The sequence below is a fragment of the Lepidochelys kempii genome, chromosome 1 (genome assembly GCF_965140265.1).
Source record: "Lepidochelys kempii isolate rLepKem1 chromosome 1, rLepKem1.hap2, whole genome shotgun sequence".
Classification (NCBI taxonomy): Eukaryota; Metazoa; Chordata; order Testudines; family Cheloniidae; genus Lepidochelys; species Lepidochelys kempii.
In genome coordinates, this window is record NC_133256.1 from 222,091,008 (window position 1) to 222,114,317 (window position 23,310).

At 39.7% G+C, this 23,310-nt stretch overlaps 1 protein-coding gene across 1 annotated transcript; it reads left to right on the top strand.

The window, feature by feature from the left end:
• Nucleotides 1-34: 34 nt before the first annotated feature.
• On the top strand, nt 35-23,018 carry MANSC4 (MANSC domain containing 4). The gene is made up of 5 exons (XM_073315389.1): nt 35-1,276; nt 9,481-9,536; nt 11,973-12,641; nt 18,146-18,280; nt 18,615-23,018. The coding sequence occupies exons 3-5, from the start codon at nt 12,413-12,415 to the stop codon at nt 19,292-19,294; spliced, it is 1,044 nt and encodes a 347-aa protein (XP_073171490.1). The 5' UTR covers nt 35-1,276; nt 9,481-9,536; nt 11,973-12,412; the 3' UTR covers nt 19,295-23,018.
• The last annotated feature ends 292 nt before the right edge of the window (nt 23,019-23,310 follow it).

Consider the following 23,310-nt stretch of genomic DNA (forward strand, 5'->3'; position numbering starts at 1 on the left):
TCCTTCCTTGCCCGCTGCCGGGTTGGGAGGGGAGCGCACGCCGGGAGACGCAGCCGCGGCGGGGGCGGGGGACGCAGCCAGCGTCGGGGCTGGTTCCTCTGGCGGCGGCCCGGGCCCCGGCCCCAGCCCCGGCCTGCAGCGCGCAGCCCTAAAAAGGCAACGTCGGAGCGCGCGGGCCGGGCTGTGCCTCAGGCCGGAGCCCGCGTCTCTAGGCGCCAGCAGCCGCAGCCTCCCGGCCGGGGGGCACAGGGGAGAACAGAGATTTAAAACGCTCCTCCGGTTTGTGCGCCTGGCTGGGCCCCCCCTCCCGCTTCTCCAGCCCGGGCCGCAGGGGGCCAAGGTCAGCCCTGAGCAGTGCCCCTCCCGGGTGTAAGGAGCTCCGCAGCACGGAATGGGTCTGAGAGGCTTTTAACCCTGCCTTAAGAGCCATTTGAAATGAGGGAGTTTCTGGTCCAACAGCCTCTGCTCTTCCTGCCTCTAGAAAGGGGACCTGGCTGCTCTGACGCGATATGGCGCCTATCCAAAGCCGCTGGTTAACGGAGCTGATGGAAGAAGAGAAGGGTGGACTTGTAGTTAAGGCACCATACTGCAACTTGGGCCAGCTGGGTGTAATTCATAGCAGTGCCCCAGCCTTCCTGTTTCATCCTGGGGATAGTAGTCCATTTCCCCCCACTCTGTGGCTGTCTTGGCTGTATTGATTGTAAGCTCTGTGGGGCAGGGACTGTCTCTTAGCTGTGTTGTTTGTATGGTGCCTAGGACAGTGGGCCCCTGATCTTTGTTGAGGCTGTGACAGCATCCACCCTTATCCCTTATACACGATTATAATAATCTTTGTACAAGGTGTGCCTTGTAAGGTATCATTTGAAAACTCATAATTTGCCGATGTATGATAGTAACAACAGTTTCCAAACCACACAGTGCTGCCCAGGCAAAAGTCTGACCCAAACAAAGGAATGTGTGCTTGCCTTAATTTGCATTCAAGTGGGAAACAGAGTCATTAAGCAGAAAGAGAAAACAAAAGAAGCTCAAACAGGTAAAAGAACCCAGAAGGGAACATCCTTCTACACAGACTCTTTTTCTTGTAGTTCCTAGCTGGAAATGTTTTTTCAAGAGGGGGACTGAAATTCTAGAAGGAGGGGGCAAACACCTGAAGACACCCCCCCCCCTCCCTGTCTGGCATCACACTTAAGAATACAAAGGAAAACAGTCATTGGATTTGGGGTGAAAGGGGTCCTGACCTGAAAAGTTTGGTGAGCAATCTTGCTGGAAGCATGTGGTGAGAATTTTTGCTTGAATCTAATATAGTTTGTTAAGCTAGGGACTAGAAAGCATTTCATCTTTATTACTGACTTTTATAACTAATTGCTTGTACTCACTTAAAAGCTCTTTGTAGTTAATAAAATTGTTTATTGTTTTCATCTAATCCAGTGTGTTTAAATGTAAATGTCTGGGTAATTTCATTTATCATAATAAACTGGTGTAAATTATTTCCTTAAAGAAATAACAAACTTAATGAGTGACATGTTTTTTATAGCCGTGAATTTGGTGGGGCCCTAGCAATACTGTAATGTAAATAATAATAGGAAACATTACTTTTTGGAAGATCACCATCTTACAGATGATAGTTTGTTTTGTTCCCTTGGTGGTTGTACTCCTTGGGATAGAAATAACAAAAAGTATTGAAAAACTATGCTACGTGGCAATAAGAGTTTACCACTTAGAAGTAGATCGTACAAATACTTATGCACATGCTTAACTTTATGCATGTGAGTAATGTCATTGATTTCAATGTGATTAGTCACAAGCGTGCAGCACATGAATATTTGCAGCAACAGACATGAAGTGAGTTTAATTCAAGTACAACCACATGTCAAGGGTACAGAGTGACATAAATTGAAGATGAAAAAGACCCATTGGCTTGTGTAGTCTGTCCTCATCACAGCACTCTGAAGATGGGGAATGGGAATCAGCACAGCACATCATAGCATTGTAATACAATACGGTTACACCAAAATGTAATATCTCTGTGGCAGACTGTACCCTTGCTCACTATGGTAATAATCTTTGTACAAGGTATGCCTTGTGAGGTATCATTTGAAAATTGATAATTTGCTGGTCATTATTGTCCTGGTAAGATACGTGTGGGAACACTGTATGCAAAGTTATAAGATTCCACTGTGTGGTGTTACTAACACATGTTCCAAGTCTGGGGAGTAGCCAAACCAGTTCTTTAGAGACAAAGGGCAAGCTGATATCTCAGCCAGGTATAAACAAGGCCAATGGGCTATTAAGGGGTGGGTGGGTGTGTGAGAGAGAGAGAGAGAAATCTACATTTTAGCAAAGAAACAGCATGGAGTTCCTGACCACGTAGACAATGCCATGCTCTCTGCTGTAAGTGCGTCATAAAGGGGAGAAGAGGACTATAAAAAGGAATGGGAGACACCCCATAACATCCCTTTTCCTTGTTCTCTGCCTACTGATTCACTGCACCAGAAAGAACAATGAAGTAACCACTGAATGGGGGAAAGGGTCCTGGCCTCAAAAGCTTGGCCAGTAAGACTGTTGAGAGCATGTGGTGAGAAAAACTTTACTTTGAATTTAACCTAGTTTGTTAACTTAGGCATTACTTGTCTTTTATCTTTCTTCTTCTTGTAACCATTTCTGTCTTTCATGCCTCATTACTTGTACTTACTTAAAATCTATCTCTTTGTAGTTTTAATTGTTTTAACTAATCCAGTGTGTTGTTTTGGGAAACTCCATTTGGGGTAATAAGATAAGTGAATATAATTTCTATTAATTTAATGATGGACTCTATATAAGCATGTATTGTCCTGGAGCAGGCTGGTCAGTACAGTACATACATTTCTGGGCAGGAAATCTAAGGCTGGGAGTGTGTTGGGGTCACCCTGCTGTATAAATAAGGCTGATAAGAGGCAATGTGTGGCTGGCTGCAGCACACACACAGACACAGCTGGGAATGACTTACATGTTGGAGGCTGTCTGTGAGCAGTCCAAGGCTGGAGGCTACAGCAGCAAAGCAGTGTAAAGTGCACCCCAAGTTAGAGGGCAGGAGTGACACAGCTACTCATTAATCTGGATTATAACCCGTATGTCACAATTTCACAAGCTTCAAAAGATACTTCGGGGCATGTTGATATTTCCCAAGACCGGATTGCAGGGTGCTGGGTTGCCCCATGAAATTTGGGATGAATACAGAAATATTTAGAAGTAGTAACCCTGCTGGATGTGCGGGAGGCATATCTGTATTTAGAATGGACAGCCATTTATTAGCTACATATTTACTCTTTTCCCACTTTGTCCCTTCCAAAAACTTTCCTAGACCAATGTATTGCAATAGAATTAAAGGCATGCCCCTATTTTTCCTCCCCACATGTCTCATTAGTAAATCAGTCAGTACCCATTACACATCTGGTGTTTAGGGCAGCGACAAAGCTCCTCCACACCTGTCTGTTTCTTTCAATGGTTCCCTAGCTGTGCCCCAGGTTTTTCAGCTCAGCCTCCATAGTTCTGCACCATGTTGTTTGCAGGTGACTTTGTTTTCACTTGCCTTCAGGTGTCCATCTTATTGCTATTGTGGTGATAGAATCAGTTTCCATCTGAAGCACAGGGCCAATCCATCTCCAGCGCTTCCTGGTAATGATGGTGCTCATATCTTCTTGGCTGCACTGTGTGAATAGGTCTTGGTTTGATATTGTTCTGGGCCAAAAGATATGGAGAATTTTTCTGAGGCAGGTTGTATGGAATGAAGACAGTTTGGACATGTCATACTTTGTCATTCCCCAGCATTTTGCACTATAAAGTAGTATTGGAAGTACGCAGCTCTGATAGATCCTGAGTTTGGTTTTCCTGTTGCATTTTGATTATTTCCAGATTGTAATTAAGCTCCTGCCGGTGTTCCTGGCTTTATTTATTCTGTTCTGGATATCCTGACTTGTTCCACCATCTTGGCTGTTGGTGCTGCCCACGTATGTGTGACTGTCTCATTAGTAGCATTTACCTATTGTCAGGTTATCTGCAAAGTGGGTCTTTGCTCCAGCCATATACCATGGTGGCTGTGATATCACCAGCAAAGTGCACGGCGAGACTTACCAGAGAACAGGAACTGGTGATCTGTGACTTCAGGGGACCTGACAAAGCAAAACAACCCCAAAGCCTATTTAAAATCTCTTGAGCACTGAATGCCCCACAGTTCGCATCTTAAGGAAGGATGGTTCTTGTTTGGTTTGTTATTGCCTTAAAAAAACCCACTGACAAACAATCCAATGGTGTAAATTACCCCAGGGTTTCAATAGAACATAGTAGCAGAGGTGCTTGTTTGTCTCCATCTTATAATATCAGCCATTGTCCTTGCTCAATGCTACAAGTCAGTAGGATCTAGCTGCAAGAATAGACAGACTAAAATCACACATTTAGAATAAAAGTCACAAGATTTTGCTTGGAATAGAAAATACATTGTGAGCTCAGCAAAATCCTCTCCTCTTTCCCTCTTCTAATACTCCAACAGACTGACAGATTTAAATCACCTATAGCAAATGCTCAAGATCCGAACATAAAGTTTAAACAAAAATATTCATAGTAACATTTGCATTTTGATTGTTTTGTGTTCTGTTGTACCAGAATGCACTTTACCAGGTGGAATGGGAGAGAATCTCCAACATGTGCTTTCACTTTGATTTTGCTTACATGGAGGTGGGAGAAACATTAGCAATTTTAGAACCCCTTTCCTTTCCTTTCCTTTCCTTTCCCATGCCAACTCTGTCTCCATAGGGAAATGATCTGTGTACTTAACAGGTTTACAAGAGTAAGTTTTCAAAGCCATATTGGGTAAACCAATTGTGTCAGTTCTGCTGGTGAGGGGAACCTTTTTTCTATTTCTTCAAGGCTCTCTTGAGTAATTCAATAGTCATGCCCCATACACAATGGCAACAAAACATTAGCCAAAACTATTTGAGAACATGGCAAATTACAATGTGGAGGACCTTGCAACAGTGTTAGCTAATTGCTAACCCTCCCAAACTCCTCTTGAAGTCAATGGGAGCTGCAGGTACTCAGCATTTCAGAGAAATCATGCCCAAGGAAATGGGGGCTCATTGGTGTGACGGTTCTTGGGGTACCCAGTACTGAGAGTCACCTTGTTACCGACTGCCTCAGCATGAGGGAGTCTTCCCTGGTTTAGTACTGTGCAAGGCTAAACAATTAAGCCTTGCACTGCATCACCAGCTAAAAAGGGTGGAGTGACAACGCCCCCCTGCCCAAATGGGCCATCACAGAGAGACATGATCCTCTAGTGACTAATTTTTACTCCATGTCCTTAAAGTATGCTTTCAATATAAATAATTGTTTTCTTAAATATTACATACATCTCACAATGATTCTGAATCTTGACAAGTTACAAGCTTTCTGTAGATACCTTACACGTTACTATTCATGGCTAAATATCCTGTATGACACATGCTTGGTGTAGCGAGTTTGTCAGGTCTGAGGTAAGAATTGTTTGCAAAGAACAGGGGACCCTTTCCCAAGGGAAATCTGCATCACAACTGTATTTTAATAGTAGTATATAGCCATGTGACAGCTGCTGCCTTGGCCAATATGCTAAGGACTGAATCAGGGACCTCCAGAGCTAAAAACATTACTCTCTACAGCTTAAGCTAAAGAGGCAGACTATATAGCTGAGAACGGTAACATACTGACATCCTCTGTGGACTGGGTACAGAGGGGGACATGTAACACATACTGTGATGAGTGGGTTACATACTTCATCTGGGAGCCCAAAGGCAGAGGAAGTTTGTCCCAAGCCTCTGAGGCCCATGCTGCTTTGAATCCCAGAAAAGTCCTCACTCATGGGCCAGGTCAGCTATCATCTTGGCTAACAGCGGGCACTGAACCGGGGCTCTCCAGAGCTGAAAACACAAGCCTCTACAGCATGAGTTGAAGAGTCGGTCTCTGTAGCTGGGGGCTGTAACAAACTCACACATCCTCTTTGGAATGAGCAGAGAGGGGGACGCACCACACCCACTGACAAAGGGGAATACAAGTGGCAGCTTGAGGACTCACATGAGATCAAGGCTCTACTGTGCTAGATGCTGGACAAGCACATAGAGATGATCTAGAGGGCTTAAAATCTAAACAGACAAGACATACAAAGGGTGTGAGGGAAAAGTATAATTATTCACATTTTGCAGATGAGGAGCTGAGGCATAAAAGAGACCAGGCTACTTGCCCAAGGTCATGCATTGAATCTGTGGCAGAGCAGGGAAATGACCCCAGATCTCCTGCGTACCAATCCAGTGCCCTAATCACAGGGGAACATTGATATATTTTTTATTTATTTAAATAAACCTTGGATTTTGGCAATCTGAACACAACAGCACTGTGCTAGTACGTGCGAACCAGAAAGTGAGCTGTTATAAACAGAACGTAATTCTCACCAGTCTAATATCACTGTCTAAGGTAAAGGCAGTGTAAAAAGTAAACAAGCAACACACATGGGGAAAAGTAAATTAGATTTTAAAAGTTCTTTTGGTGTTAATAATCTAAGATGTGAGCACTACCACGTGAGAGAAAATGTTAAATACATACGATTTTCACACTGCCTCCACCATAAAAAGTTAGTTACATTCTTCCCTAGTATAATTCTACTGCCAGTAATTCCTAGGGAGGAATTAGACCCAGTGATTTAAGGTCTATTGGAAATGGTGAGTCAAATGCTGCCCCTGCTTAGCATTTTGCTTGTCATATGATACAAAACAGGCATATCTGGAACATAGGATGCACACTTCAGTATTTCAGCCTTAAGAAGATCAGAATTGCAAAAGGCCATGTCTTCTGAGAGAAGCTAATTGGAGTAGATTTTATTTCAACTGCAGGCTTGATGGTTCTTGAAGGATGGGCTGCTAAACAAGGATAATCCCCTTCTCAAATTCCCAGCCAAACAAAGCGCTTCTTACAGAGTTCTCTCAACACTGTTATTCAAAAAACACATTTTTAAGTAGTTGGTTACATTTCATTCCCATTATTTTCAGCTTATTTTATCTGCCTTTTGATAGGCCATTTAATATGTTCTTTGCCTGCAATGAAAATTGTTTTATAGCACACGTTTGAAAAGAATGCGACAGGGAAGACAAACACATTGACTTTCTTATTTGTTACCAAGCACTTGACCTGTCTTTCCTTCATTCTTTATTTGTACTTATTACTGTCCTCAGGTGGCTGTTTCTGAAGGCAAAAACATGTAAACTGTTCTTGTCTTGGTAGGTATTCTCCATGGATCATGAGAATGTTCAGTCACTAGAGAGTAGAAAGGAAGCATGTGTGCTTGAATCACGGCCTTGACTCTCAATCTGTTGAGCATATTAGGCAAAAGACTCCAGTTTGTGACTGATTCAGGTGAAAAGTGTTTCCTAACAAATTCTGAATTGGGATCAGGCAGATAGAGCACTGTCTCTGGCTGCTCCTGCAGAGGGAATCACCTGTTAGTAGGCACTTTTGTTTAGTGGCAGTAACAGATACATCCCAGGCTGGGCTGGAATTCCCTTGCTTGGTCTCTAGGTCTGTCTAGACTAGGATAAATGGTGTGGTTTAAAAACAGGATGGTTAACATATTTTAAAGTCTTAGTGCAGACAGGGCAAGTTGTGTTTCAACACATGATATTTGGAGAAGGGGGACATTCAATAAACTATCTGAACTGTGTGCAACTTTCTGAGGAATGTGGTTGCAGGTTTTGTAATGAAAGTTCTAGGTTCTGATACAAACTCCAGTGCATTAATTAGTGGATTTGCTAAAGTTTGTGCCCCTTTGCAATGAATTTAGCCCCAGTTTAAAGTGAATCTAGGCCGATTTATGGTTTCACATGTGAAGCTGGTTATACATCGTTATAACACAAAACCAATTAAGACTCAATGGGCTTTGACTTCAAGTTTGTCAGGGTTCATTTGAATCTCAAAGTCAGAGAGACTCTCAGGGTGTGCAAACCTCCCCTTCTCCCTCCCACCCTTGGAACAATGTTGAAGGAAAGGTTCACAGGAAACTCCATAAACAGAAACTTCAGCATTTCACCTAACTCTACTATTTAGCTGAGATGAGTCTGAACCGAAACCTTGGAGTCTGATCACCCCAAACCTTGAGGAAGTTTGAATCCAGTTCTTGGATTTGTGACTGAATAGTCTCTCTATGCTGGGCTGAATCCAAACCTTCACAGAAAGCTAGGTCAAAATTTTTTAAACTGAACGGTTTTCCAGCGATAGATGCAGTTTCATCAAGATCAAAATGTTTCACAGGAATGTGTTGATTTCAATGACATTTTTAATGAGGGAAAAAGTCTAAATGGTTCATTTATATAAGATAAAATGTTTTGTTTTGACCTTCTGGTTTTGATTAATTTTGTTTTGACTTTTATAATAAATATAAAACAAAGCATTTAAACATTATTAAAAAAATACATTTCAACACTGTCAATGATACAATTAAGAATTATTGAGACAAAATGATTCAACTGTCCTGAATTTAAATTATTTCAGAACTTGTGTTTCACAGTTAGCTTGAAATGTTAGCTTTTTATTGCAATTCAGAACAATAACAAAATAAACAAAAAACTCAAACCCACCAAAAAATCAGCAAAGGTAGATTTTGCTGTGAAATTGAAATGCCAGTTTTTGACCAGCTCTCCCTCCAAACTTTGAGGAAGTTTAGTTCTGAGCTTTACAACTTAAGGACATAGTTAACTCACTTCAATGATAGTATATATTTCAGTTCCATAAACTTACAGAAGACCTGGCAACAAATTAATGTCACTGTTGCACTAAGGAGAAGCAAAGACAAACACATTCCAGAGCAATGAGATATGCAAAAACTTTTAACACAGATTCTGCAAGCAGACGGCTGGACCATTGTCTTCCCCAGGGCTCTAGATTTCTATAGGGGTCTATCCCCACAGACCTGAATGTGGGATGGAGGCATTTACTTTTTTATTCTCGTTTGCAAATGCATTCTTATTTCACACATTTCAATTCCCTGTCCAATACTTATGTACAACTGATGCCAGAACATCACACTTTAGATTCAAACAAACAGCTACATCGGCATATGGAACTCTAATAGTAGCAAAAAAGTTTATTTTCCTTTTTTGCTTGGGTTTGGCATAAAAGGAGTTAATGCATGAGCACCATCTTCTCTAGGGAGCTCTTGGGTTGTGCCATTATCCCTGCATGCAGGTAGAAAACTTCAGGTAGCGATTTCCATTTAAAACAGGTATTGCTACAAAGTACGTTCTCCCCCTTTGTTGTTGCTATGTTTACAAATCTCTCTGCATAGCAGGATCATAGATGACTGTAATCTCAAAGAAAATAAACAATTGCCAATTTGTTTCCTAAGAGTAAATCTTAGAAGAAAGATCTATGAAATACTATTGAAAACAGGAGGATCTGATTGGACACTGACCAGGCTCTCTTTGCTCACAGAAAACAGCTCTACATCCCTCCCCTTGGAGCCCATGGAACAACCAGACTTGCTGCAGGTAAGACACTGATGTTTGCTTCTTGTGAGATTTTGGGGATATCTATATTCATTTATCATTTAAAAATCTATTCATGCATCTCCCCATAGCAGAGTCATCATTAAATGATGCAAAAAGTGGCAACAAAGCTGCAATTATTTAATAGGCAAGTAAAGTGTTTGATTTGTTGGGAATTGTCCAGAGTAGCTTCAGATACCTTGGATGGTAAAATCCATTTACATTTCTTTAAAGGAAAAAAAAAAGTGAGGATTCCTTGCAGTTATTCTTGCTACAGATATTTATCTAGAGTGGGGGAGGAGAGAGGAGTTAAAATTAATGCAAAGGAAAATGGATGCTATTACTGTAGCCTGAATGGAGCACACTGCAGAAGAGCAGAAAAATTATACAGAGGTAATAAGATGGGGAAAAAAACCTGTGGCAACACCTATACTTTACCAGGCTGGAAAGGAATTGAAAGTGTACGTTGAAATTGAATATTTATATGCAGAAAGCTACTTGTTACACACATGGGGTCCGATACGGCAAACACTTACTATTCTCATAAGTAGTCTGCTTTGGACCTGTCCTCTGTATAGCATTTAGTTACAGGCTTAACAAAAGTGACAGTACTTTAGCATTTGTCACCTTATTGAAAATGTGATGCATGAAAATTAGTCATTACCAGGTCTGAGTGACACTTCAACCTCCAGACATGTTTAGGTCCCAGCCCTGAATCTTGTAATGTACAGAGCCACAGTGAAGTCAGAGAGGCTCTGATTGGTTACTGGGCTCCAACCACATGGAAGGAGTTATAGGACTGGGGCCTTAGCTACTAATTCCTTTTATGAAAAGTGTAAAAAATTGTTGATTGTACATCAACTGCTGTGCAGCACAGCAAATGTATAAAAGAAGAAAGTGCAGCGGAGTTGAAGTAGTATAACAAGGGTTTCTGCAAATATGTTTACTATTCCTATAAATGTGATGGGCCTAATTCTGATTCCCTTCCTGATGTAGAGAAGTACCTTATTCTACAAATAACCCGATTTATTTCAATTGAGAGTAAGGTACTATTCATTGTAATGAGGAAAGAATATGAATAATTTGTTTTGAACCCAGTTCATCCCACTTGCTGCATCCTTCCTCAAATGGTTCAGAATATGGTAAGTTTCCCTTCATGGAGAAAACAACAGTGGGGAAAAAAGAAGCCCTCAATAATTGTACATGCCAGTCCTATAAAACAAAACAGGCTCAAAATTCAAAATAAAATGCTGGAGAAAATGCTATGACATTCTCTACTTCTGGGATTGTCCAAAATCAAGAGACCTCTGGCTAAAAGTGGAAAATTAATGCAAGAGTTATTTCAGGGGTATATACTCCCAACACTGAGTGTTAGGGGGTTAGGTAAATGATTAGGTTAGGATATACAAAAAATTGAGCACACACAGGTATCTGTTTGGAATCCTTGTGACTGTAGCCAATAAAGGTATTCAGTAATTATGGCTCCTGTTCCGCCATTGGATTCATGTGAGCAGACCTGTGCTGAGCCCCATTAACTTCAAAGGAGCTCTATACAGACATAAGGCTGCACCTGCACTGACCTACTTGCAGGATCAAGGCCTGATGTTGCAAAGAATACCTAAAGGCAACATCAATATGTAGTTCACAAGAAAAATTCAATTATGTGCATATAACCTTGATGTTTTTAGGTGCAACCAGAGGAATTTTCTTGATGCTATCTTTGCTGAAAAATCACATCCTCTTATAAAATACATATTAATAGCAAAGGATTGCTTTTCTACTGACATCCTTCAAATCTGCACATACAGTCCACTGATTATAAACTATCTGGTGTACTGTAACATCTTTAAGCTTTTTAACAGGGCTGTCGCGCACACATACACAAAGGAGGAAATCATGGAGCGGAGCAGATGTTCAAAAAGCAGGGGTTAGTTTTTGCAGGGCAGGTATGTGAAGAACTGTACTGACTCCAGCTGCTCCCTGTTACAATGTGAGCACGTATAATGTCAGACCTTCTACAAGATCAAACATAAGCAGAGAAGTCCATACAAACTGAATTCTTAGTCTTGTGGAACTTTGAGATGGAAAAGACCAATTAACTATTCAGTCCATCTGATGATACGTGCAGGATGCACCCTCCTTGAGTCATTGCCAATTGTTATTGTTATCTAAACAAATAAAATAAAATGCTTTTTGAAGAACTGAAGGGGGTGGGAAGTAGAATCAACTTCCCATATTTGGTTGCTATGCAGCAGAAATTATTTAAATACTTAAACTGTAGCTAATAAGAAAAGGAAATATATGTGTGGCCACCAATTCATTCAAAAAGTATCAGGAGACTAAACCAATCCCTTTCTTCTGTGTTACGTGTAATAATGAACCTGAACCAGATGGGAGACCTCTCTGCTCTCAAATGACTGAAATATTTGCTTTTTCCAGAGAAAGAACTGGAGTGATTCTGCTAGGATCACCATTATTCTGTATTTATTCACACATTAAAACTGTCTGCAGTAGTTTGGTTTAACAGGACAAGCAAGGCTGACTCAGGATCACGTGGTCCAGCTTTTTGAATGATTAAAGGCAGTGTGTATCTGGGGTGCAGAAGAATAGAAATTCATGAAAGAGACATTAAGAATTTCAACAGTCTCCCAGGGACTCATCTTGAGAGAAAAGAAGAAGAAGAAAAAAACCCCAACCCTACAATATGTAAGTCAGAAAATGGCTCAGTCAAGCAGGATCATGGGAACAGCTTAAAAGAAACTAGTTCCTTCTCCTGGCAGTGTAGCCACTTCTCAAGAGATTCTCTCTCAAAATGTTGGCTAGTCCCCAGTGCTTCGGGCTGGAGAACGGGTGCTTACTAAGCCGATCACATTGAGGAGATGTTTCTGTTGGTGGCAGTAGCAGAAGTGCTGTTTGTTCTGGGTTTGGCGTGGAGGTCAGATTCTCTTTGCTCACCCACTACTTTTTACAAAAACTGCTGGATCCGACGCTTCCCAGGTCTTCTGATTGATCTGGAGGAATCTCAGAAGAGGGGAGCCCAGGTGCTGAAGATTTATGCAGAAGTCACAGCCCAGCAGTGCAGCCGGACCTGCTGCCTTCTGAAGAATGGTAAGTGTTTATTATCTGCTTCTGTGTATGTCCTATACGCTCTATATTAAAAATATGTATTACCACACATGACGGAAGTTAATTTTAGGCTGTTTATACATCACTTATTATTCCAAACAGTAAGAATGCAAAAATGTGGCTATATTTTGAGGCTGGAAAGCAAGGACACATCTAAACTATTCCACTCCTATCTCCCACCTTTATCCTTATCGAAGTGAACTTGGCTACTTGAACTCTTTGGAGGCGCAAACTAGAACGCTGACATTCTTAGATAGGACTAAGAGTAGGGTCTGTCTCTCCTGAACAATGGAGGAATGATATGTATTTATTTAAATGTTAATGAAATGGAGGAACTCTAGATTTCCACTACAACACTGGTTTCTTGGGAACAACGTGCTAACAACACTACGGTTTAAGTAAAGGAGACTCACAACATCCCTGGGAGTGACTGTCACCAGCAATCAGGCTGACAAGACCATTACTCCCTAAGTCGTACTAATGATTTCAATAGGACTACACTCAAAGTAAGTTACTACTAACCTAAGTAGGGATGGCAGAATCAGGCCTTCACCTGTGATAAGTTGACAAACTCCTTGGGGTAGGGACCATCTTTTTGTTCCGTGTTTGTAGAGCACCTAGAACAATGGGGACCTGGTCCATGACTAGGGCTCCTAGTGCCACATTTCACAAATTATGAAACAGACTCAGAGCTGTTATTTGACTTGCCAAAGATATATAAAAATACAATATTAGAGGTGGAATTAGAACTCAGGAGCTCCTGATTCTTAGCCTCAAACCACATGATGACTCTACTGCTTCTCTGTACAATTGCAGAAAGCTAAAGATTCTGTTCGGTTTCTGCATTGGCATTAATAGGGCAGGATGCTTTGTTATGATATTAGCCCTGAACAGGATCAAATCAGATACTGGAAAATTTGCATAGCAATAGTAAAAGCAAAGCCTTCTTGTTTAAGTTTTGAGGATATTTTGGATGACCTATTGGGGATAGGCACCTGTGAGGAAAATTAAGTGCCTGCATCATGAATTGGGAGGGTTTGGATATCAACAAGGGGCATTTTGGGAGGACTTGATTTGCTTACAATACAATGACTAAATAGTTTGATATAAATGTAGGAAAAATTTATCCCAGATGGAAAAAAAAATTCTATATGCTTTGCTTGCATTTTGTATGTCTTGCCTAAGAAATTTCCACTAAAAGATACAAAATTTGGACTAGATTTCTGAGGAAGATTGGTAATGGCATATGGAACATTACAACACAAAGTCAGAGGTTCAAATATGGTTCTGTTACAAATAAGAGTTTGTTATCTATTGATGGCATTTCAATTAACTAAAATAAAATTTAAAAACACTCTCTAGTTCCCAGTAGACAGATCTACCACCAAAACTACCATTCCAAACAACCATTACAATTGGCAGTCTCGTCAAACAGGCAAGGACTGAATGGAAACAGAGATACAAAAACACCGTTGGTCCATTCAAAACAGTGTTTTATGGACGCTGTGCCGCTTTTGCCAGGGAAATTTACTCCCTCATTGCCCATGCTGTACGTACTTGCTTTTGTTTCCAGGACTCTCAAGTTAAAATAATTAGAACAACCTAACTTAAAGTTGCCTGCTAACTCTCTAAGGTAACCAAAACATTACTATAACATGCTCTTGCAATACTCATTTTTTTTCCTATCAAAGAATCCCCATCCTTACCAAGAATTATGATTGGGGAAAATTAATTAGCAAGCCCATTCAAACCAGCTTCACTTACCTTAAGCATAAAACAAACAGACATTTTAAAGGGTATCTAGGCTCGAATATTTTATTCCTTTTCAAATGAACTGAGACTTCTTTTTGTGACCTTTAATGAAAGAATTTAGTGAAAATTGCACATGCTGAGTAATCAGTAAAAACAATGTCACTTTTAAAAGAAAATTTTGAGATAAAAACAGACATCTGCATTGGCTCCTGAAAATCTTCCAAAAATCTTACTTTCATACTACTTTTGTATGGGACTGGGTCCTTGCTTTGAAGTAAAATTTAGCATTCCTTTTTGCAGGTATTTTGGGTTCTTAAATAAGACATACTTTAACCAGGAAAACTGCAGAGTATTTGATGCATAATAGTGCTAAAAGAAACAAGATATGCTATCATCACAGGCCATATTAGTGCTCTATACATTAATAATGTACACCTACCTCTAAGGGTAAGGATACAGATTGCTACTGTAATTAGTGAAAACTGAGGAGTACAGTTGTATCTAAGGTAAAATTATCAACAAGAACAAAAATATAAAGCTTCTAGTTTTCAAACAATGACTCTGTACAAAGTTTGTACTCCTAGATTATTAGCATTTGTAAAGCACTTTAGGATCCCTGGATGAAAGAGATCATGCAACTGCAAATATATTTTGCAAACATGCATTGTTCCAGCTTCCCAAAATACCCCGGGTAATTCACTTTACCTCTGTACACCTGATCTTTTAGTCTTGAACTTCTATTGAGCATAAACTGTATATTGTACATTAACTCCTGTGATGTGGATTACTAATATCCACTAGTGATCAAATATTGTATTAGTCATTATTCTACAACAAATATTTGAAAAGCCATTTTCATGCTGTTTGCTTACCATTATTTATTAAAACCAAAAGAGCAAATGGAAAGGCTTATTGGTGCTGAGAGCATTTTTCTGTATAGCCAGTCTTACAAGTGGTCTCACAGACTATCGGGGTTGGAAGGGACCTCAGGAGACCATCTAGTCTAACCCCCTGGGCAATCTCCAATTTTTGCCCCAGATCCCTAAATGGCCCTCTCAAGGATTGAACTCACAACAATGGGTTTAGCAGGCTAAGGCTCAAACCACTGAGCTATCCCTCCCACCCAGTGGTCAGTGAATCTTAAGTTCTTTTACACATGGAGAATACTGTTTTCTGTGCATGACCCACAATGATGCGTAGAGCACTCAGGGAATGGATGAAAATATTTATAGAGTGACTGAAGATGGCTATGTAACACTGTAGTATTTATGCACCAAGTCTGGTATGTGTTTGAGTCTTATTTAAAGACTGGGACAAAATGGAGTCTGAATTTTCTATGAAGCCTTCACACAGAATGTTTTTTCCGTTATTTTCATAATGACAGTGTTTATACTTTCTTGCACCTGTCTTTTATTAAAGAACACATGTATGCTAACCGCAAGCTTTTATCAGCCTAACAACTCATTGGAGGCTGATGACAGTTGACTAGAATTAGATACAGAATATGAAGAATGACCTCAGACAAGGAAAACTCGCTAATTATATTCTGTTTTTGAAACATGATCATACCTCCCTTTGGCAGAATTTTCATTAGCATTTTTAAGATACTCCTCTGTTATTTATTGATTTTTCTGTGTTGGTTCCAACTGGGCAAAGAAAGTTTTCGTTTAAAACCCAAAGTCTGGTCTATTTCCGCTGTAACATGTTATTTGTAATAGAACTGTAATTACTTCATTCAGAAAGCTGGTGTTTTCATATTCATAATAGACAAATCAAGTGCATATCCTGAAACTCAGAAATAGTTATTTTTAAAAAAATATCATCTCTTTTACTGCACTAATTTTGCTTGTCTATATTGACAAGCCTATTTCCAAGTAGTATTTTGATTGTGTTACTCTGATGTAGTATGCAGGCTACTAAATGAAAAAAATATTATAAAATAAGCAGAGAAAAGATTAAAAGGCTGGTTTTGGTATATTTCAGCAACAAATATCTTCCTCTTTTTTCACTGTAGATAACTGAAAATGCTGTGTGAGAGTGTAAATACGGGGTGGGGGGGGGGGAGAAGAGTTGTGATTTTTCCATGATTATTCATGGAAATGGTATTAACAAAATTATTCCAAAAGCTAGTTCCCTGTTGGACAAAGCATAGGGCTGATTGTTGAAATAAACATCATAATAATGTAATACATTTATTACATGCTGTTTGTTTCTGAATTATTCTGTATGGATTCAGTATAACATTGAAGATTTTTGTTATTGCTGTAAAGGATATACATACACTGCAGTTAAAATCGGATTTGTTTACATCAAAAACTACAGAATCAGTCCAGAAATGTTTTTGTAGCAAGTGCTCAGCTCTGTTGATGCATATGTGTTCTAAGCAGAGCTATGCTGACACATACCATGCATATCTAATCTCGAAAGCACACTACAAAAACAAATGGTCCAATTCAAATTCAAAAATATGGTCAGCATTTTCCCATATGCTCTGCTAACAGCGAGAATTAGTACCACAAGATACCCCTTTTAATTTTTCATTTCAGTCATAGCTTCTTTGCTATAGACTCTGGCCCCAATCCTGAGCCCTGTATGCAAGTAGCCCTGTTTATCTCAGTTTAGTTTAGTTTGTGGCAGGGGAAGAGGAGATGAGGTAAAGAAACTATGATGGTAACAAAAGCTAATAGTAATCTTACTGATGGTACCAAAAAAGAGTAAATCAATGCAGTGAAGGAGAATTAGCTTTGGACAAGATGTTTTGCTTTTGAACACACTATAAAATAGTCTCACAGGAAATCCTGCCAGTGTTCTGAACTGCACCTGACTTTAATTTAATGAAAAGTATTTTAGGATTGTATTAGACAAGTACAAGGGACAAAATTTTCAGACGTGCCTAAATGACTTAGAAGCCTAAGTTTCATTTTCACAAGTGGCTTTGGTACTTAGAAGCCTAAGTCTCAAGGCAATGGGACTTGTGCTGCTAAGACATCTAGATATTTTTTTTTATTTTTATCCACAGACTTCTGTTTTTTGGCTGATAGATCTGAAACCCAAATGATAGTATATCAAACCTGAAGTTGTATAGACTTAACAGGTACCCACTTATTGTGTCCCCCACCCCACCCCCAAAAGGTACAATACTGCACTGTCAAAAAACCAGAAGATGATGGCTGGTTTAGGGGATTGTTAATGAGGTAGGCCTTGTGCTCGAATGCAGTCCGCCTCAGTAGTGACCAGAAGCACTTGCTATCTGACAGCTTTTTAATAACCTGTGTGAAATGAGTAGGTGGTTTCAGACCAGTTCCTAATGGACAGTCATCCATGTCACAACAGCTACCATCTCAAAGTCACCCTTGCTGGCAGCTTTAGAGGTCCAGAACCATCTCATCAGTAGAGTTGGACAGTCCAGAACAAGGTTGAGACACAATGAAAGGAGCTGTGTGGAGAAGCTTGTAATACCACTGGACTGTGGCATACCTATTCTGCAATGGAAATAACTCAACTTTTTCTCTGCCCGCTTGCCCAATTGTAAAATGAGAATTAAAAATACTTACAGTACTTACCACACAGGGTGCTGTGAGGCTTAATGAAAAATGGTAAAATGTTATGGTTTAAGTGCGCTATGTAACTGTCCATTATTATAACTCTTTCAATGTTAAGCAATAGATATGAAAGGCTATGTGCCTGGGTCATCATGCCCACACAAACTCCATTTTACTCTTTTCTCATTATAGTTTCCTGTAACCTGGCAGTTTTCTACTTTGAAACTATCCATGAGAACATTAATTGCCTGCACATTTATTGTCCAGCCTTGGAAAGCTGCATATTGAGGGCTGGAACCAATGTCATTTTGTACAACATCACAACAGGTAACAATGTATTATGCACACACAGGCTGAAGCAGGCCAGTGATGGGGTAATTGACTATCATGTCGGTTCAGTCATTATGTTAAGATGAGGGGTAAACATCACCTTACTTCATTTGAAGCACAGGTACACATGGTAAAAGTATCTTGGGGACTTTTTTCTTTGTCTACAACGTTATAAACTAACTTGTAAATTTCGTTTACTTCCATGTATGTATATATTTTATTTCCTCTCTTTCATTCAACATTTGAAAGATTAACAGAAAATTCACTAGTATGCTATTCTTTACACTTTCAGATGTGTATTTAATGTGTTGTTTTTTTCCTTCTTTAACAGGGATTGATCCGGATCTTCTTGTTTTTGAAAAATTGTCTTATAAGGATCCAAATACCCGTTCCTCTTTTAACAAATGGGAAAGGCAAAACAACTCCAGGACTGATGATTCAGAAAAATGCCAACACAATAATGTCACATTGAGGTCTCTTCTACTCCAGTCTCCATCTTCTACCACTAGCCAGGGCTTTGTAGCAAATGATAGTCACAGCCACAATTCAAGTGGCTTGGTCCCAAAAACCAAACCAACCACACGTTCATGGGCAAGGTCTCTACCATTGGATGACCATTTTGCTCAGGAGACGGATTTGACTTCAGAAAGTACAGGTTTGACATCTAATTCAGACAAAATGATGTCTGTGTCCACTAAGATGATATCCCATTTGCCCAGTCCTGCTCGCTTAAACATCAGTCAGCAGCACTTCAATGAAACCAAAGGGTACAGTGGCAGGAACTACACTTCGGATAACGAGGGTCAACAACCTGCTTGGGTGGCAGTGGATATAGGTTCCTGGTTTGTCCCTGTGGTGCTTTGCTCTTCTTTCATCTTCCTTTGCTGTTGTACTGTTCTTCTGGCAGCTGGGCGCTGCAGAAAGAGGAGAGGTCACTATAAGCCAGTGCGGAGAGGAGAGGCAGGGTCCAGGCAGTGCATAAAATATACTCTTGTAAAGGATAGTTTGTAATAGCAGATACGAAAAGGTAATAAGGAGCTAAATAACCTGCATCACTCATGCTGGTGGAGAAAGAGGCAGCAACCGTATTTAGTGAAATACCTCTCTCAGTTTATTTCTTGGGAGTTTCCCTTTGGAGATTTTGAACTATTTTTTGGCAGATGTCTCAGCAGCTTTTGAGAACACTGTCGACTAAACATCCTGTTATGATTCTCTTTTTACTACCCACTGATCCAAAGAGATATAGGGCCAAATTCTAGTCACATGTACTTGCCCACAACTTCCACTGAACTCGGAGGTATTTGTGCATACCTTTGTTTATAATTTGATCCAGAGTAATTTATTTATTGCTAGAATCCTTTCCTAACTTCTCTGTAGAGACAATGGGCTTGATTCTCCACTTCCTCTGTGTGTATTCTTTGCCCTGCCTTACTTTATAGAACATGTGTAAAGCAAATGTAAAATGCAACCATATCAGAAAAGTAGCATTTTACACTTACTTTGCCTAAGTCTTTATGGAAAGAAAAGGTGCAAGGTCATAGAGAATCAGACCTAGTTACTGTTAGATCATTAATATCCTGAACAACAGCCGTAAGTTTAAAACAGTGGAAATTAGAGTTTGAAAACACAGTTATCTATTTAACCATCCAGGACAGGATTGTTGCTACTGTAATTCCTTCAGTTCTTTGTTTTAAAATTATTCTGGTGATGGGACTTCCACAGTTTTTTAGGCCTTATTATTAGGAAATATACTTTAATATTTAGCCTATATTTTCCTTTGCCTGTTGCAGCATTCTCAATTGCCAATTCCCTTTTAGGCATTTCTAGCACCATGCTTTCTGGTCCCCTTCCTATCCTAGATGCAACGCTGTCTTTCACCTCCTCCCAAGCCAATTGCCCTCCGACTTGGTAAAGCTCTCCATATCCTACAAATGTCAAACACCCCAGAGTCCCCACTCCTCCACAAGATAATTGACTGAGTCTCTTGACACTATAGCAAAACACTCATTTAACTCTTAATAGTGTCTGGGCTACTGTTTCCATTAAAAGGGCCTCTACTTTTGTTCTCAGAGTAAATCCCAGAGACTGGATCTTTTGCCTTTCCCCTGGCAAAATGAGCATGAGGTATTTTAGCCAGACATTTTTCATTCTCCATGAAACACTGCCCTCTTGCACCACCTCAGACACACATTTCTTGTCCTTATCTGTGTGACCGGGGTCCCAGTGGGGGCCAGCTGTCGTCACTAAACTAGGGTGAACCCCAAAGAATGGGGTAGACAATCCCCAAAAAGCTGGTGGACATTCCAATACTTAGATTTACCAAGCCAGCATAAAATAGCTTCTTTATTACCTCACTGGTTACTCAGAAGTCCAAACAACACAGTTCCCTTAAAATGATCCAGCCTCAGGCCTCCATCTAGGTACCTAAGTCAAATATGACGATGTCTGAAAATCTTATTTCATCATATAAAAGAAAAGGTTCTACCAATCCCAAAGGATCGGACACATTGCCTTCCAGGTTAATGAATGTTTTAGATCTTACCCAAATGCATGCTACAGCCAATTCTTATTAACTAAACTAAAATTTATTAAAAAACAAAAGAGAGAGAGAGTATGGTTAAAAGATCAATATACATACAGACATAGAGTTCAATTAATTGCGATTCAGATTCATAGCAGAGATGGTGAGCTTTGTAGCTGCAAAGAGTTTTTTCAGATCTAGGTTATAGTCCAATGCCCAAATTTCATATTCAGGGCATACCAGCATAACTGGGACCTCAGTCTTGCGATTCAAACTTCCCCCGATGAAGCTTAAGCAGACCTAAGATGACTGAATCAGGACCCAAAGATCTTTTATACAATTTCATGTCCTCTTTGACAAGTTGGGAGTTCCTCCAGGAACAAAAGGTAATTAGGATGACTTGAAGGGAGGTCCATCACTGGTACTTAGCTATAGAATTAACATAAGGCAATTTGCTTGTTCCTCCACCATTCATAGATTATTTGCTATACATTTCAAAGAGAGATGAAAACTGAGATATCCCATGTTTACAATTCATTTAAATGCTAGGATGTTCTTTTGATCTCTGAATTATAAGAATACAACATAGACAGAGACTGTTGATTATATTGTCAGCACTACTCATACACATGTAAGTACACAGAAACACAAACATTATCTCCCCACATGTCTTTTGAGGGTTATTTATTTTGCAGGATTTATTTATTTAACCCTTTCTAGCCATGCATCACAATCTGCAAAGCCTTTCACAATTTAGCCCCTCCCCATCCCTCCCCAAGCTATTACCCCCTCCTTCACTCTGTCAGTGAGGCCAACCTCAATTCTCTCCCCACTTCTTTCACAAGCACCCTTGTGCTTTCTCCCAGGCTGCCTCCTTCAAGTCTTTCCCCTCCTTCAAGTCTGTCCTCAAACTCTCATGCTCTGTATGAATGCTGAGAAATACAATCTTATAATGGCTAGGTAGGTGGCAAATTGTGATTACTGCTCATGATTGGGTAAGATTATTTCTGTTACTCCATGTCATCTACACTGTTTATGTCAGATCTTTTGGACTGTGAGCTCTTTGAGGAAGGGACAGTTACTATATGTTTGGATAGCATATACCACAATGGGGCTCTGAAATTGTAGGCCTTTAGAAACTTCCATGATATAAATTATAAATAATACATAAAAATAACACTTCCTGTTCTGCACTGTATACTCTATTCCTGTGGTTTTCAACCTCTTTTTATTTGCGGACCCCTAAAATATTTCAAATGGAGGTGCAGACCCCTTTGGAATCTTATACGTAGTTTGCAGATCCCTAGGGGTCCACAGACCACAGGTTTAAAGCCACTGCTCTATTCATTAGAATGGCCCTTCAATGCCCAGTGTATTTTTCAAACCAAGTTACTAGATCAGCAGGGTAGTAAGCTGCCACCTTACCTTACACAAGAAGTTTGGTTAATGAACTTAGGCAAATGCATTTTCACCAGTAACCTGGACTGTTCATCTTTTAAACTGGGTGATGTTTCAGAGTTCATCAATTTCTTTACTTTCTGTCAGAAGTAACTTGACCTGTTCTCTTGAACAAAGAGGTGTAAAAAGACACATAGGTTCAATTTGTGTTATTGTATTAAAATCATGTTCTTAAAGTAAAGTTTCTGTTCACTATACTTGTATACTTGTGATAAGATACACTGACTAAAGTTTAATTAATGAGCTGATGAGCATTCAATGCCAAGTGCCTATGTCATTACAGCAGAAGAGGTCAGTGTGAAAGCTGAATATTAATTACTATTATATTCTAGTTTCCTAAATTCTAACAAGCCTGTAAAGACCTATGATTATGTATATAAGTCTATGTGCACAAATACTACAAAACTGATTAACATTAGATTAAAGATATCTAGAAGTACTATTTTGGAGGGAGGAGAGATTAAATCAGCTGAAATAATGCAACAAAAATTTCATCTTTTTCTCTCCCCTCCCCTCCCCCCTCCCAGCTAACCCTAACCTATTTATATTTTTAGAATTAAGTTTTGAGGCTTGTTCTGATTTTACTGATAAATTGGTAAGCTCTCCAAAGGAGTTAAAACATCGACATCCATGCCTACCTTGAACAAGATAACATCAATAATTGCACCCTCCCTGTGCCTCCTCCAGCTATCTCTATGATCAAAATGGAACAACAGATCCTGGTTCTGCACGTTGTACTTTTGAATTAAAGATGAAGGCGCACGTAATCAGTTTCATTTTTTTTTTAAATTAGGTTTCTGGCAAGTTCTGGTGATTCCTCTGATGGGCTACATTTAGATGCTATTACATTACAACATTACGCATTACTATAACAACATACATTAAATGAATGAAATGGTCAGCCACATCCCCACAAATGATAAACAGTTGTGGTTTTTTGTTTTGTTTTTTTTTTAACCACCAAAACCATTAACTAGTACTTTTCATCCTCTGAGCTCTTTACTAAACACATTAGTAAGCCAGATTCTGATGTCTGTTTATAGAAAAA